The following is a 14,683-nucleotide window of genomic DNA, read 5'->3' on the forward strand; positions in this document are numbered from 1 at the left end:
ACTGTTCTGTTTAACCTCTGTAATGTTGTCCTTAAAGCAGTCACTCAGACAGACGTACCACTGTTCTGTTTAACTCTGTAATGTTGTCCTTAAGCAGTCACTCAGACAGACCGTACCACTGTTCTGTTTAACCTCTGTAATGTTGTCCTTAAAGCAGTCACCTCAGACAGACGTACCACTGTCTTCTGTTTCTTTAAGCCTTATTAGCACCTACTTCTCTTGTAACTGCTTGTAATGCTCTTAAGCAGTCAAGCACTGCGAAACCGTCCCACTGTTCTGTTTAACCCTGAATGTTGTCCTTCGCTGGTCAGTCACTCAGACCGACCGAGTACCAGCTGTTCCTGAGTGTGGCAAGACGTTCACCTCGCCGACCAGCCTAGGATCCACGTGAAGATCCACAGCGAAGACAAACCCACCGGTGTTCCGTCTGCGGGAAGCGTTTCCTGTGGCTAGTGTTCTGAAGAGACACCAGGTGGTGCACAAGGTGAGAGAAACATAGTCTCTGCTGGAAGACTGTCTGTGCTATGTGTTCTGAAGAGACACCAGGTGGTGCACAAAGGTGAGAGAAACATATCTCTGCTGGAAGACTGTCCTGTGGCTATGTGTTCTGAAGAGACACCAGGTGGTGCACAAAGGTGAGAGAAACATAGTCTCTGCTGAGACTGTCCTGTGGCTATGTGTTCTGAAGAGACACCAGGTGGTGCACAAAGGTGAGAGAAACATAGTCTCTGCTGAAGACTGTCCTGTGGCTATGTGTTCTGAAGAGACACCAGGTGGTGCACAAAGGTGAGAGAAACATAGTCTCTGCTGGAAGACTGTCCTGTGGCTATGTGTTCTGAAGAGACACCAGGTGGTGCACAAAGGTGAGAGAAACATAGTCTCTGCTGGAAGACTGTCCTGTGGCTATGTGTTCTGAAGAGACACCAGGTGGTGCACAAAGGTGAGAGAAACATAGTCTCTGCTGGAAGACTGTCCTGTGGCTATGTGTTTGAAGAGACACCAGGTGGTGCACAAAGGTGAAGAAAACATATCTCTGCTGGAAGACTGTCCTGTGGCTATGTGTTCTGAAGAGACACCAGTGGTGCACAAAGGTGAGAGAACACTCTCTGCTGGAAGACTGTCCTGTGGCTGTGTGTCTAGAGACACCAGGTGGTGCACAAAGGTGAAGAAACACCTCTTGCTGGAAGACTGTCCTGTGTGCTCGTTGGTAGAACATGACCTTTGCAAGCCCAGGATTGTGTTCAGAATGACAGAACGGTGCATCGTTGAATTCAACGGAAACAGTACTGTACGACCGGTTGTGATTATAGAGGCTCAGAGGACAGTTACATAGGGTGTGACTATAGAGGCTCCGAGGACAGTTACCATAGGTGTGATTATGAGGAAGTTACATAGGTGTGATTATAGAGGACAGTTACCATAGGGTGTGATTATAGAGGCTAGAGGACAGTACATAGGTGTGACTAAGAGGCAGTTACATAGGGTGTGATTAGAGGACAGTACCATAGGGTGTGACTATAGAGGCGTTACCATAGGGTGTGATTAGAGTCAGAGGACATTACCATGGTGTGATTAGAGGCTTCATAGAGGTGTGATTATAGAGGACAGTTACCATAGGGTGTGATTATAAGGCTCAGAGGACAGTTACCATAGGGTGTGACTATAGAGGACAGTTACCATAGGGTGTGATTATAGAGGACAGTTACCATAGGGTGTATTAGAGGACAGTTACATAGGGTGTGATTATAGAGGCTCGAGGACAGTTCCATAGGTGGACTATAGAGGACAGTTACCATAGGGTGTGATTATAGAGGACAGTTACCATAGGGTGTGATATAAGAGGACAGTTACCATAGGGTGTGACTATAGAGGACAGTTACCATAGGGTGTGATTATAGAGGCTCAGGGACAGTTACCATAGGGTGTGATTATAGAGACTCAGAGGACAGTTACCATAGGGTGTGATTATAGAGGCAGTTACCATAGGGTGTGATTATAGAGGCTCAGAGGACAGTTACATAGGGTGTGATATGAGATCAGAGAGACAGTTACCATAGGGTTGATTATAGAGCTCAGAGGCAGTTACCATAGGGTGTGATTATAGAGGACAGTTACCATAGGGTGTGATTATAGAGACTCAGAGGACAGTTACCATAGGGTGTGACTATAGAGGAGTTACCATAGGTGTGATTATAGAGGACAGTTACCATAGGTGTGATTTATGAGGACAGTTACCATAGGGTGTGATTAGAGGACAGTTACCATAGGGTGTGATTATAGAGACCGAGGACGTTCCATAGGGTGTGATTTATAGAGGACAGTTACCATAGGGTGTGACTATAGAGGACAGTTACCATAGGGTGTGATTAATAGAGGACAGTTACCATAGGGGTGTGACTATAGAGGCTCAGAGGACAGTTACCATAGGGTGTAATTATGAGACTCAGAGGACAGTTACCATAGGGTGTGATTATAGAGACTCGAGGACAGTTACCATAGGTGTGACTATAGAGGACAGTTACCATAGGGTGTGACTATAGAGGACAGTTACATAGGGTGTGATTATAGAGGACAGTTACCATAGGGTGTGATTATTAGAGGACAGTTACCATAGGGTGTGACTATAGAGGCTCAGAGGACAGTTACATAGGGTGTAAGTCTACTGTATGTGTCCTTGCTGGTTTTCGCACCACCAGTGCTCCGTCTGCGGGAAGTGTTTCCTGCTGTCCCTGGACCTCAAGAGACACCAGGAGATCCACAAAGGTGAGAGAGACACCAACGCACGAGTCGCACACTGTAGCAAACGTTTTGCAACGGAAACCTTTAACTCTGAAAGAAAAAAATAATAATTTGTGCAAAATTTTTATTGGACATATTCAGGTAGGTYCCTCTCCATTTTGTTCTGTTTGCTTCCAGTTTTGTTCCTAGTGAATACACCCCTGAAGTCTCTGCTCACACACCTGGGTCATATTCATTAGGAACCAAACAGAAACAAATGGGCCGAAGTGGGAGGAACTATCCAATAATAGTACACTTGTTTYCCGTTTGCAAAACATTTTGCAACAGTAATTTGCAGTAATGAACAGGACCCTGAGATCTCTGCTGGAMGACAGGTGACTTGAAGAAACATCAACATATCCACACCAGTGCCTCTTTCYGTAAATTAGCTGGGTATTTATATGTGTATTAGTCTGTAATAAACGGTAATTTATTGACAGTGCAGCATTGTAACCCCTGTAATGTTGTCATTGAAGGGGGCAACAACTCTGACGCAGACAGCCCAGGGGAACGAGATCCGGAGAGACCGTTCCCCTGCTCTGTGTGYGGKAAGAGGTTCACMGCAGCCTTCAGACTTAAGGCACACATGAAGATCCACAGCGGAGAGAAACCCCACCAGTGCWCCGTCTGTGGCAAGGCCTTCCTTCGACCCTACGACCTTAAAAGACACCTGGTGACCCATAAAGGTGAGAGGAACACCAGGTTGGAGTTGTGCTTTCCTCATCRTTCTCYTCCTGCGTTAAACCCTTCTAATGTTGTCATTGAAACAGGAGAGGGCACCAGCTCTGAYCCTGACAGCCCAGGGGACCCTGACCAGGAGCTGAAGCCATATTTCTGCTCCCAGTGYGGTAAGAGGTTCACTGCAGCCAGCAGCCTGAAGACGCACACAATGACGCACAGCGGAAAGAAACCCCACCAGTGCTCCGTCTGCGGGAAGTGTTTCCTGCGATACCAGGACCTGAAGAGACACCAGGTGATCCACAAAGGTAAGAGAGACCCTGAGTCGTGTTCACTAGGAAACTGAAGTAAACAGAAACAGGGATGGACTACCAGATCGTTTCCAAAAACAAACGCTTTGTTTCTGCAACGGTGCCATTTCTCCTCTCCGCGCCAATTCATTTCTCCTCTCCGCGCCAATTCATTTCTCCTGTCGGCGCCAATTCATTTCTCCTCTCCGTGCCAATTCATTTCTCCTCTCCGCGCCAATTCATTTCTCCTCTCCGCGCCAATTCATTTCTCCTCTCTGCGCCAATTAATTTCTCCTTTCCGTCTTTGTGTTTTAACGCTTGTAATGTTGTCATTAAAACAGGAGAGGGYGCCAGCACAGAGAAACCCCACCAGTGCTCTGTCTGCGAGGAGAGTTTCTTGAAGCTCGACGACTTGAACATTCATGTGACGATCCACACAGGAGAGAAGACCAAGCACATCTGCCAACCATGTGGGAAGACCTTCACTCTGCTGCAGGACCTAAAGACTCACCAGCGCACCCATACAGGAGAGAAACCGTACCACTGCTCCAAGTGCCCAGAGAGCTTTGGCAACCTGTTGGAGTACAGGGAGCACAAGCAGACACACAACAACAAGAAACCGTACCTCTGTGACCAATGCGGCCAGACGTTCACCCACTTCTACACCCTGAAGACCCACCGGTCGATCCACACAGGGGAGAACCTCCTCCACTGCTCCTACTGCGGGAGGGGCTTTACTCAGAAAACGTCCTTGGCGACYCACATAYTGATCCACACCCAGGAAAAACCGCACCGGTGTTCTGTGTGTAGCCAACGTTTTGCCCGAAGCGAAAGCCTGAAGAAACACAAGAGGATACACATGGAAGAGGTCCGMCACCACATGTGCGAGTGCGGGAAGACTTTCCCGGACATGAAAAGGCTGGAGGTGCACGCGAGAATGCACTACAAGAGCCTGGAAAAGAAGTACTGCTGCTCGTACTGCGGGAGAATGTTCCTACGAGATGGGGATCTAAAGAGTCACCAGAGAACACACACCGGAGAGAAACCCTTCGTCTGCGCCATATGCGGGAAAAGTTTCGCCCAGTCGGGGAACTTGAGAGTGCATCAGATCAAGCACACTAAAGAGAGACCGTACACTTGTASTGTCTGTGATAAGGGGTTCACCACCTCTGGGAGTCTGAAGGTGCACATGAGGAGGTTTCATACAGGGGAGAAGCCGTACGTCTGTAGCCTGTGTGGGAAAGGGTTCATTGTACCCAAAGCACTAAAGACACACCAACAGAAACATATGAAAGAGACGACCGTCTAGTTTGACGGGAGAAAAGACTGTCTGTGATTCCTCGCTCCTCTCAACTGTAATAGAGGAGAAGTTCCAAGGTCCCTCCTCTCTGACTTTTCTCATTGCTATTTTGGAGGGAGGCTAAGAGAAAGAATGTGAGGAATCGGGGAATGATGAATTGAGAAACAGTCGAGGCCTGCTGGTGGTTTTACCTGCTGCTCCCATTGAGGACATGTTTTTTTCAAAATAAAAGTCCCCAACATGCATCCATGTAATTGTACTCTAAATGTGCCATTAGACATCACTCACCGTGACAGAATAGCTAGTGGTTAGTTTAGTGATACTCTACAGAAACTGAGGTTGTATCACTAACCACTAGCTATTCAGTCTGTAAGATACAACCTCAATGAAGTTTCTGTAGAGTGTCTTAATGTCAGATATGAATTGACAGGATGATATGATTATGTATGGCATGAGATGCACAATATGCATTATGACAATAATACATTCAAACCTGACGTGATGTCTCCACTCACCATGGCTGGCACCTATTGACAATGTCTCCACTCACCATGGCTGGCACCTATTGACATGTGTCTCCTCCACCACATGCGTGGCACCTATTGACATGATGCTCCACTCACCATGGCTGGCACCTATTGACATGTCTCCACTCACCATGGCTGGCACCTATTGACATCTCTCACTCACCATGGCTGGCACCTATTGACATGTCTCCACTCACCATGGCTGGCACCTATTGACATGTCTCCACTCACCATGGCTGGCACCTATTGACATGTCTCCCTCACCATGGCTGGCACCTATTGACATGTCCTCCACTCACCATGGCTGGCACCTATTGACATGATGTCTCCACTCACCATGGCTGGCACCTATTGACACTGATGTCTCCACTCACCATGGCTGGCACCTATGACATGATGTCTCCACTCACCATGGCTGGCGCGCTATTGACATGTCTCCACTCACCATGGCTGGCGGTCATTGACATGTCTCCACTCACCATGGCTGGCGCTATTGCAATGTCTCCACTCACCATGGCTGGCACTATTGACATGTCTCCACTCACCATGGCTGGCACCTATTGACATGTCTCCACTCACCATGGCTGGCACCTATTGACATGTCTCCACTCTCCATGGCTGGCACCTATTGACATGTCTCCACTCACCATGGCCGCACCTATTGACATGTCTTCCACTCACCATGGCTGGCACCTCATTGACATGTCTCCACTCCATTGCTGGCACCTATTGACATGTCTCACTCACCATGGCTGGCACCTATTGACATGTCTCCACTCACCATGGCTGCACCTATTGACATGTTTCCACTCACCATGGCTGGCACCTATTGACATGTCTCCACTCACCATGGCTTGCACCTATTGACATGTCTCACGTCACCATGCTGCACCTATTGCATGTCTCCACTCACCAGAGCGTGCACCTATTGACATGTTTCCACTCACCATGGCTGGCACCTATTGACATGTCTCCACTCACCATGGCTGGCCTATTGACATGTCTCCACTCACCATGGCTGGCACCTATTGACATGTCTCCACTCACCATGGCTGGCACCTATTGACATGTCTCCACTCACCATGGCTGGCACCTATTGACATGTCTCCACTCACCATGGCTGGCACCTATTGACATGTCTCCACTCACCATGGCTGGCACCTATTGACATGTCTTCACTCACCATGGCTGGCACCTATTGACATTGCTCCACTCACCATGGCTGGCACCTATTGACATGTCTCCACTCACCATGGCTGGTGGCTATTGACATGTCTCCATCACCATGACTGGCACTATTGACATGTCTCCACTCCCATGGCTGGCACCTATTGACATGTCTCACTCACCATGGTGGTGGCTATTGACATGATGTCTCCACTCACCATGGCTGGCACCTATTGACATGTCTGCCCCCTTGACTTTTTCCACATTACAGCCTTATTCTAAAATGGATTAAAACATGTTTTTAAATCAATTTACACACAATACCCCATAATGACAAAGCAAAAACAGATTTTTTATTTGTCGAATGTTTTTAGTAAATGTATTAAATAAAACTGATATCACACTTTACATAGTATCAGACCCTTTACTCAGTACTTTGTTGAACCACCTTTGGCAGCGATTACAGTCTCGAGTCTTCTTGGGTATGCAGGTACAAGCTTGGCACACCTGTATTGGTGAGTTTCTCCCATTCTTCTCTGCAGTTCCTCTCAAGCTCTGTCAAGTTGGATGGGAGCGTCGCTGCACAGCTATTTTCAGGTCTCCAGAGATGTTTAATCGGGTTCAAGACCGGGCTCTAGGCCACTCATGGACAATCAAAGACTTGACCGAAGGCACTCCTGTGTTGTCTTGGCTGTTTGCTTAGAGTCGTTGTCCTATTGGAAGGTGAACCTCTACCCAGTCTGAGGTCCTGAGCACTCTGGAGCAGGTTTTCATCAAGATATCTCTGTACTTTGCTTCGTTCATCTTTCCCTCAATCCGACTAGTCTCCCTGTTGCTGAAAAACATCCCCCACCATGATTCTGCCACCACCATGCTTCACCGTAGGGATCGTGCCAGCTTTCTCCAGACGTGACGCTTGGCATTCTGGGAATCTTGTTTCTCATGTCAGAGTCCTTTAAGTGCCTTTTGGCAAACTCCAAGCGGGCTGTCATGTGTCGCTTTTACTGAGGAATGGCTTCCGTCTGGACACCTCTACCATAAAGGCCTGATTGGTGGACTGCGCAGAGATGGTTGTCCTTCTAGAAGGTTCTCCCATCCTACAGAGGAACTCTGTCAAAGTGACCATTGGGTTCTTGGTACACCGCTGACCAAGGCCCTTCTCCCCTGATTGCTCAGTTTGGCCAGGCGGCCAGCTCTAGGAAGAGTCTTGGTGGTTCTAAACTTCTTCCATTTAAGAATGATGAGGCCACTGTGTTCTTGGGGTCCTTCAATGCTGCAGAAATGTTTTGCTACCCTCCCCAGATGGTGCCTCGACAATAGTGTCTCGGTGCTCTACGGACTATTCCCAAGACCTCATGCCTAGGTTTTTGCTCTGACGTGCACTGTCAACCTTAGGACCCTATATAGACAGGTGTGTGCCTTTCCAAAAATCATGTCCAATCAATTGAATTTACCACAGGTGGACTCCAAGCTGTAGAATATTAAGGATGATCAATGGAAACAGGATGCACCTGAGCTCAATTTTATGTCCAAAGCAAAGGGTCTGAATAATTATGTAAATAAGGTATTTCTGTTATTTTTTATAAATGTGCTTAAATGTTTAAAAAATAAAAAAATGTTTTAGCTTTGTCAGTTGAGATTGAGAGAAACAATCTAATCCATTTTAGAATATTCACGGTAATGATCATCAACATTGTCGCTAGCTAGCGAGTTGGCTAGCTAGCACCTTGTCATTGCTAACATTAGCTACCTTTCTGGCTGACAAGGTGAATATTTTTTATTTACACATCTAAAAACTAGAATTATACCCAGTGAATAATATTTTTTTGTACCTGTTCTGGAGACATTGTTGCAAAAAACGTAATCGAATCTACTTCAATCTTGTCCGTAACTGTTTTACGCATCGGCATCCACATCTCAAACTTCCCGACTCTGTTGGGTTGTCACTAGTTGCCACAAAAGTCTCAGCAGGGACTACCAATGAGAGCTGGGGATTCTGGGAGATCGTGTTTTAATCAACAACAAACAAACAAAAATACTTCTTTGCCAGAAGGGACTCCAAAATCACATGTACATACAGTTATGCAGTGCATAGAAGACTAAGGGACAGCAAAGAAGTTACTAGATGATTCCATATGTGTTATTTCATAGTTTGATGTCTTCACTATTATCTACAATGTCAGTAGAACATAGTAAAAAATAAAGAAAAAACCCTTGAATGTGGTGTGTCCAAACTGTGGACTTGTACTGTATGTGCGAGAGAGGGTGTGGGTACTGTGGGATTCTTTAATCAGTTTCTCTGGTTAGACGAGGTCAGAGTTTTGTTTGAAGTTGTTCAGGTGGTATGGAGTTTTTTGAATCACTGTAGACTTGTGTGTTTCAAAGTAGAGAGACCCACAGTAGCACTGTAATTGAGTACTGGCAGTGTCTGCTGTGGCAGGTGGGAGGTACAGTTACCTGAAAAAGATGCTAATCTCTCAATGTCCTAATCTCAAAGTGCCACAATTCATGCTTCATTGCTATCTGGAGTCGAAGTTATCGGCAAGTACAACACCTAAGCCAAATGCATTTAAACTCAGTTTTTCAAATTCCTGACATTTAATCCTAGTAAAAACTTCCTGTCTTAGGTCAGTTGGGATCACCACTTTATTTTAAGAAAGTGAAATGTCAGAATAATAGTAGAGAGAATGATTATTTCAGCTTTTATTCTTTCATCACATTCCCAGTGGGTCAGAAGTTACATACACTCAATTAGTATTTGGTAGCATTGCCTTGAAAATGTTTAACTTGGGTCAAACGTTTCGGGTAACCTTCCACCAGCATCCCACAATAAGTTGGTGAATTTTGGCCCATTCCTCCTGACAGAGCTGGTGTAACTGAGTCAGGTTTGTAGGCCTCCTTGCTCGCACATGCTTTTCAGTTCTGCTACACATTTTCAATAGGATTGAGGTCAGGGCTTTGTGATGGCCACTCCAATACCTTGACTTTGTTGTCCTTAAGCCATTTTGTCACAACTTTGGAAGTATGCTTGGGGTCACTGTCCATTTGAAATACATCCACAAGTACACCTCCAATTGACTCAAATTAGTCAATTAGCCTAAAGAAGCTTCTAAAAGCCATTACATTTTCTGGATTTTTCCAAGCTGTTTAAAGGCACAGTCAACTTAGTATATGTAAACTTCTGACTCATTGGATGTATACAGTGAGTTAAGTGAAATAATCTGTCTTTAAACAATTGTTGAAAAATTACTTGTGTCATGCACAAAGTGATGTCCTAACTGACTTGGCCAAAACTATAGTTTTTGTGGAGTGGTTGAAAAACGAGTTTTATATGACTCCAACTAAGTGTATGTAAACTTCCGACTTCAACTGTCAGTGTTAATGTTTATTTTATTTTTTTTGGGGGTGGGGGAGGATGCCCACAAAAACCCCTTACTGGCTGTGAGCTAAGCCCACAATGTTTTAAAATCCTAGAAATACCCGTTGGTCAACAGCTTATTTTGGCATGCGAAAAGAGCAAAAATCAAACCTATCCTACTCCACTAAATCTATCTAGTCATACTTCAGGCCAACAGCCTGAAAGGACAGACACCATCTTCTCAACTCTACACGCTGTATCTCTTCTCGTCACAACCAAATACTTCTATGCAGCTGCCACCACAACCTCTATTTCTGCGACTTATTTTCCATCCCTTCAGTAAAGTTGATAACCATTGCTATTGAACGCAAAAAGACAATCTTACTGAAGCATACATCACTCTCGCCCATCCCGCTGCACGTAGCAGCTCTACTATTTACGACCACTCCTCTCAGGATCCCTCCCCCGTTGACCCATCTTCCTTACTTCCTTCACTGGCTCAGCATAGGACAACTTCTGCACTTTCTAACCCTGGAAACCTCAACCTGCCTCTCTTCCACCGGACATTTCTTGATCCCCAGCCCCATGGGCACCCTACAATTAACACATACCACTATTTTCCCCAATGCTACACATTCCTTTGTCGCATGCCTGATCTGCTCACAGCTTCTCCACACCTAGGAACCTCCCTCCTACACACTGCTGCCACATGCCCATAAGCTTGATACCTGTAACAACGTATTGTATTCAGCACAAAAGCTTGTACGGTATAACTGAAATATCCTAACATCACTTGGTCGGGCAAAGACTCAATATCAAAATGACAGACTATGACTCTTCTGTTTCACCACTCACGCCACCCTGTCTGCGTCGCACCAAACGACGAACATCAAAAACACTGGGAATCTTCCCCTTCAGTTGGTCCACTTTCACATTTACCGCTACCTCAGTAATAACTCCCTTCAATGGTGTTCTTTTCTAGAGAGCAAAAACAATTCACATTTCTTGCCCCAATTCGTTTAACGCGGAGCGCCTGCTCCCTCTGACCAGCAGAAACACAAACAATTATCACAAGACCACTTCTGGTTACCCTCACTGATGTCATAGCACCCAACTCCTTTCACACCCACCCTGCCCTCACCGATTTCATAGCTCCCAACTCTTTTCACACCCACCCTGCCCTCACTGATTTCATAGCACCCAACTCATTTCACACCCACCCTGAAACCACAAATGGATCAGCCAAAAGGCAGGGGTCCACTTTCTCCAAAAATGTCACTCCTACAGTCACAGATTCATCTTTATCCTGACCATCATWRCACGCTTCGGGCTCCGAGAACTTTACCACACCTACCACCTCCTATAATTCACCCTCATTCACTTCCATTTCTCCTCCAGAGCTTGATCCGGCATACAGCTCACTCTGCTTACACTTTCTATCATTCTTCTTCGACAAACCATCTCCCTTTTTTCCAAAACGAGTTTTAATGACTCCAACCTAAGTGTATGTAAACTTCCGACTTCAACTGTAGCTGTTAATGTTTATTTTATTTTTTGGGGGGTGGGGGAGGATGCCCACAAACCCCCTTACTGGCTGTGGCTAAGCCCACAATGTTTTAAAATCCTAGAAATACCCGTTGGTCAACAGCTTATTTTGGCATGCGAAAAGAGCAAAAATCAAACCTATCCTACTCCACTAAATCTATCTAGTCATACTTCAGGCCAACAGCCTGAAAGGACAGGACACCATCTTCTCAACTCTACACGCTGTATCTCTTCTCGTACAACCAAATACTTCTATGCAGCTGCCACCACAACCTCTATTTTCTGCGACTTATTTTCCATCCCTTCATAAAGTTGATAACCATTGCTATGAACGCTAAAAAGACAATCTTACTGAACCATACATCACTCCTCGGCCCATCCCGCTGTACTGGTGCAGCTTCTACTATTTACACCACTCCTCTCAGGATCCCTCCCCCTTAACCCATCTTCCTCTACTTCCTTCACTGCCTCAGCATATGACAACTTCTGCACTATTCTAACCCTGGAAACCTCAACCTGCCTCTCTCTCACTGGACATTTCTGATCCCACAGCCCCATGGGCACCACCTACAACACATACCACTATTTTCCCCAATGCTACACATTCCTTTGTCTCATGCCTGTCTGCACACTTCTCACACCTAGGAACCTCCCTCCTACACACTGCTGCCACATGCCCATAAGCTTGATACCTGTAACAACGTATTGTATTCAGCACAAAAGCTTGTACGGTATAACTGAAATATCCTAACATCACTTGGTCGGGCAAAGACTCAATATCAAAATGACAGACTATGACTCTTCTGTTTCACCACTCACGCCACCCTGTCTGCGTCGCACCAAACGACGAACATCAAAAACACTGGGAATCTTCCCCTTCAGTTGGTCCACTTTCACATTTACCGCTACCTCAGTAATAACTCCCTTCAATGGTGCTTTTCTGAGAGCAAAAACAATTCACATCTCTCCCCATTCGTTTAACGCGGAGCGCCTGCTCCCTCTGACCAGCAGAAACACAAACAATTATCACAAGACCACTTCTGGTGACCCTTACTGATTTCACAGCACCCAACTCCTTTCACACCACCCTGAAACCACAAATGGATCAGCCAAAAGGCGGTCCACTTTTCCAAAAATGTCACTCCTAAGTCACAGATTCATCTTATCCTGACCATCATACGCATGCTTCGGGCTCCGAGAACTTATAACCCCTACCACACCTCTATAATTCACCCTCATTCAACTTCCATTCTATCTCCGATTAAAGCTTGTATTTATCACCTATCCTCTGCCTTTGATCCTTTTCTATACATTTCTTCCTCCTTATGACAGGGATCATGAACTAGATTCAGCTGTGGCGACGATTTTTTTTCTTGAGCGGATGGTCGGGGGAGGAACATAATTGCAAATTGACCGCAAGAAGCCCAAACAGATATGTTGACAAACAATTTCAAGCCTTGTTTACATTTGTATACGATCACTGTTTCTCTCTATTATGTGGAACAGATTTTTTTATAAAAAATCGCTTGGAGCTGATAAACATTTTGCTCAGAAAACTTGGGGGCCAAATAAAACCACCCGCGGGCCACCAGTTGGGGAACTGCCTTATGAATATATTGCACTTCTCCTAACATACATTTGTTCTTGCCCGCTCAAGGGATGCCATTTTCCTGACCTTCCTGAAAGTGTAACAAAAGGCATTGTTGTGGGTGCCATGCCAACCAACATAATACAATGTCAATGAAGAAGAGGCATTACACAGACAGTTTCTTTTTGCATTTATAATTCAAGGATACTTGGCAATATTTTACACACAGGTTTACATCCAGATTATGACAGAACAACAACACTCATATTGTTTACTTCTGATGTCAATCCAAACCAGCCCTTCTCCTGAGTTTAAAAAAAGATTGTCTGAAATCTGTCATAATCCTCCTACTGGGCAAAAACTGGTTGAGTCAATGTTGTTTCCACGTCATTTCAACCAAAAACGTCAATGCAATGACGTTGAGTCAACGTGGAAAACTGATCGGATTTTTAAAAAGGGAATTTTTTTAATTTTTTCCCCACTAAACTTTTGACCTAAATCCAATGACATGGTGAAATATTTTGTTGATTTCACGTTGAATTCACAACCAATTGAATTAAAACTAGACGTTGAACTGACGTCTGTGCCCAGTGGGATGATTCTATGGACATATTTTGTATTCAATAGGATGGCCCACAGGGCACTACTCTATTGATGCTGTACTACTCGTTTAAACAGGAAGGCGGTGGGGCAGGTTGTATTTGAGATAAGTTTATCAATGACCTTGTAGTGATCCAAATGTGCCTTTACACATCTCACTCATCAGTTTAAAAAGTAAAGCAGTGACGTTGTTTAACAACGTAAACTGTAGCCTATCTGACCTCTGTTACTGTGAACTGTTGTAATGATATATGTAAATATGTTATGATACTATAGTGTTTAAAAGGGGCGATCTGCAGTTGTAACATACATTTTTAGACTTATAAATTAATGATACTGTATATCCCTATTGATTCTTAAACATATCATTTATAATCCCTCATGAGATTATTTCAACTGTCACACTCCATTAGAACCCCAAAATATAAGCTTGTTGTCCTCCAATGTTTGGAAACATTGTAAATGTAAACAAACCCTGTATAGCCAAAAACATGGTTAAAATATCATTATGATATCATGAATGGTCAGTCCATAGCAGATCATTATGAGATCATGAATGGTCAGCATAGCAGATCATTATGACATCATGCAGATCTTTGATCATGAATGGTCAGTCCATAGCAGATCATTATGATATCATGAATGGTCAGTCCATAGCAGATCATTATGAGATCATGAATGGTCAGTCCATAGCAGATCATTATGAGATCATGAATGGTCAGTCCATAGCAGATCATTATGACATCATGAATGGTCAGTCCATAGCAGATCATTATGACATCATGAATGGTCAGTTCATAGCAGATCATTATGACATCATGAATGGTCAGTCCATAGCTCTGTCTATGAATG

At 44.9% G+C, this 14,683-nt stretch overlaps 3 protein-coding genes across 6 annotated transcripts in view; 2 read left to right on the plus strand and 1 right to left on the minus strand.

Annotated features, from left to right (window-relative positions):
* Positions 1-14,683, plus strand: part of LOC111957646 (ankyrin-1-like) — a 312,240-nt gene that overhangs the window by 208,994 nt on the left and 88,563 nt on the right. The gene's annotated exons all lie outside the window — the stretch shown is intronic.
* LOC111957647 (oxysterol-binding protein 2) overlaps positions 1-14,683 on the minus strand; it is a 275,496-nt gene that overhangs the window by 84,431 nt on the left and 176,382 nt on the right. The window lies entirely within an intron of this gene.
* LOC139023605 (zinc finger protein 135-like) lies at positions 2,667-5,604 on the plus strand. Its single transcript, XM_070437085.1, has 4 exons — positions 2,667-2,763; positions 3,255-3,464; positions 3,549-3,764; positions 4,088-5,604. Exons 1-4 carry the CDS (start codon positions 2,667-2,669, stop codon positions 5,053-5,055), a joined length of 1,491 nt encoding a protein of 496 aa, XP_070293186.1. The 3' UTR covers positions 5,056-5,604.

Source organism: Salvelinus sp. IW2-2015, linkage group LG33 (assembly GCF_002910315.2).
Source record: "Salvelinus sp. IW2-2015 linkage group LG33, ASM291031v2, whole genome shotgun sequence".
NCBI classification, from domain to species: Eukaryota; Metazoa; Chordata; class Actinopteri; order Salmoniformes; family Salmonidae; genus Salvelinus; species Salvelinus sp. IW2-2015.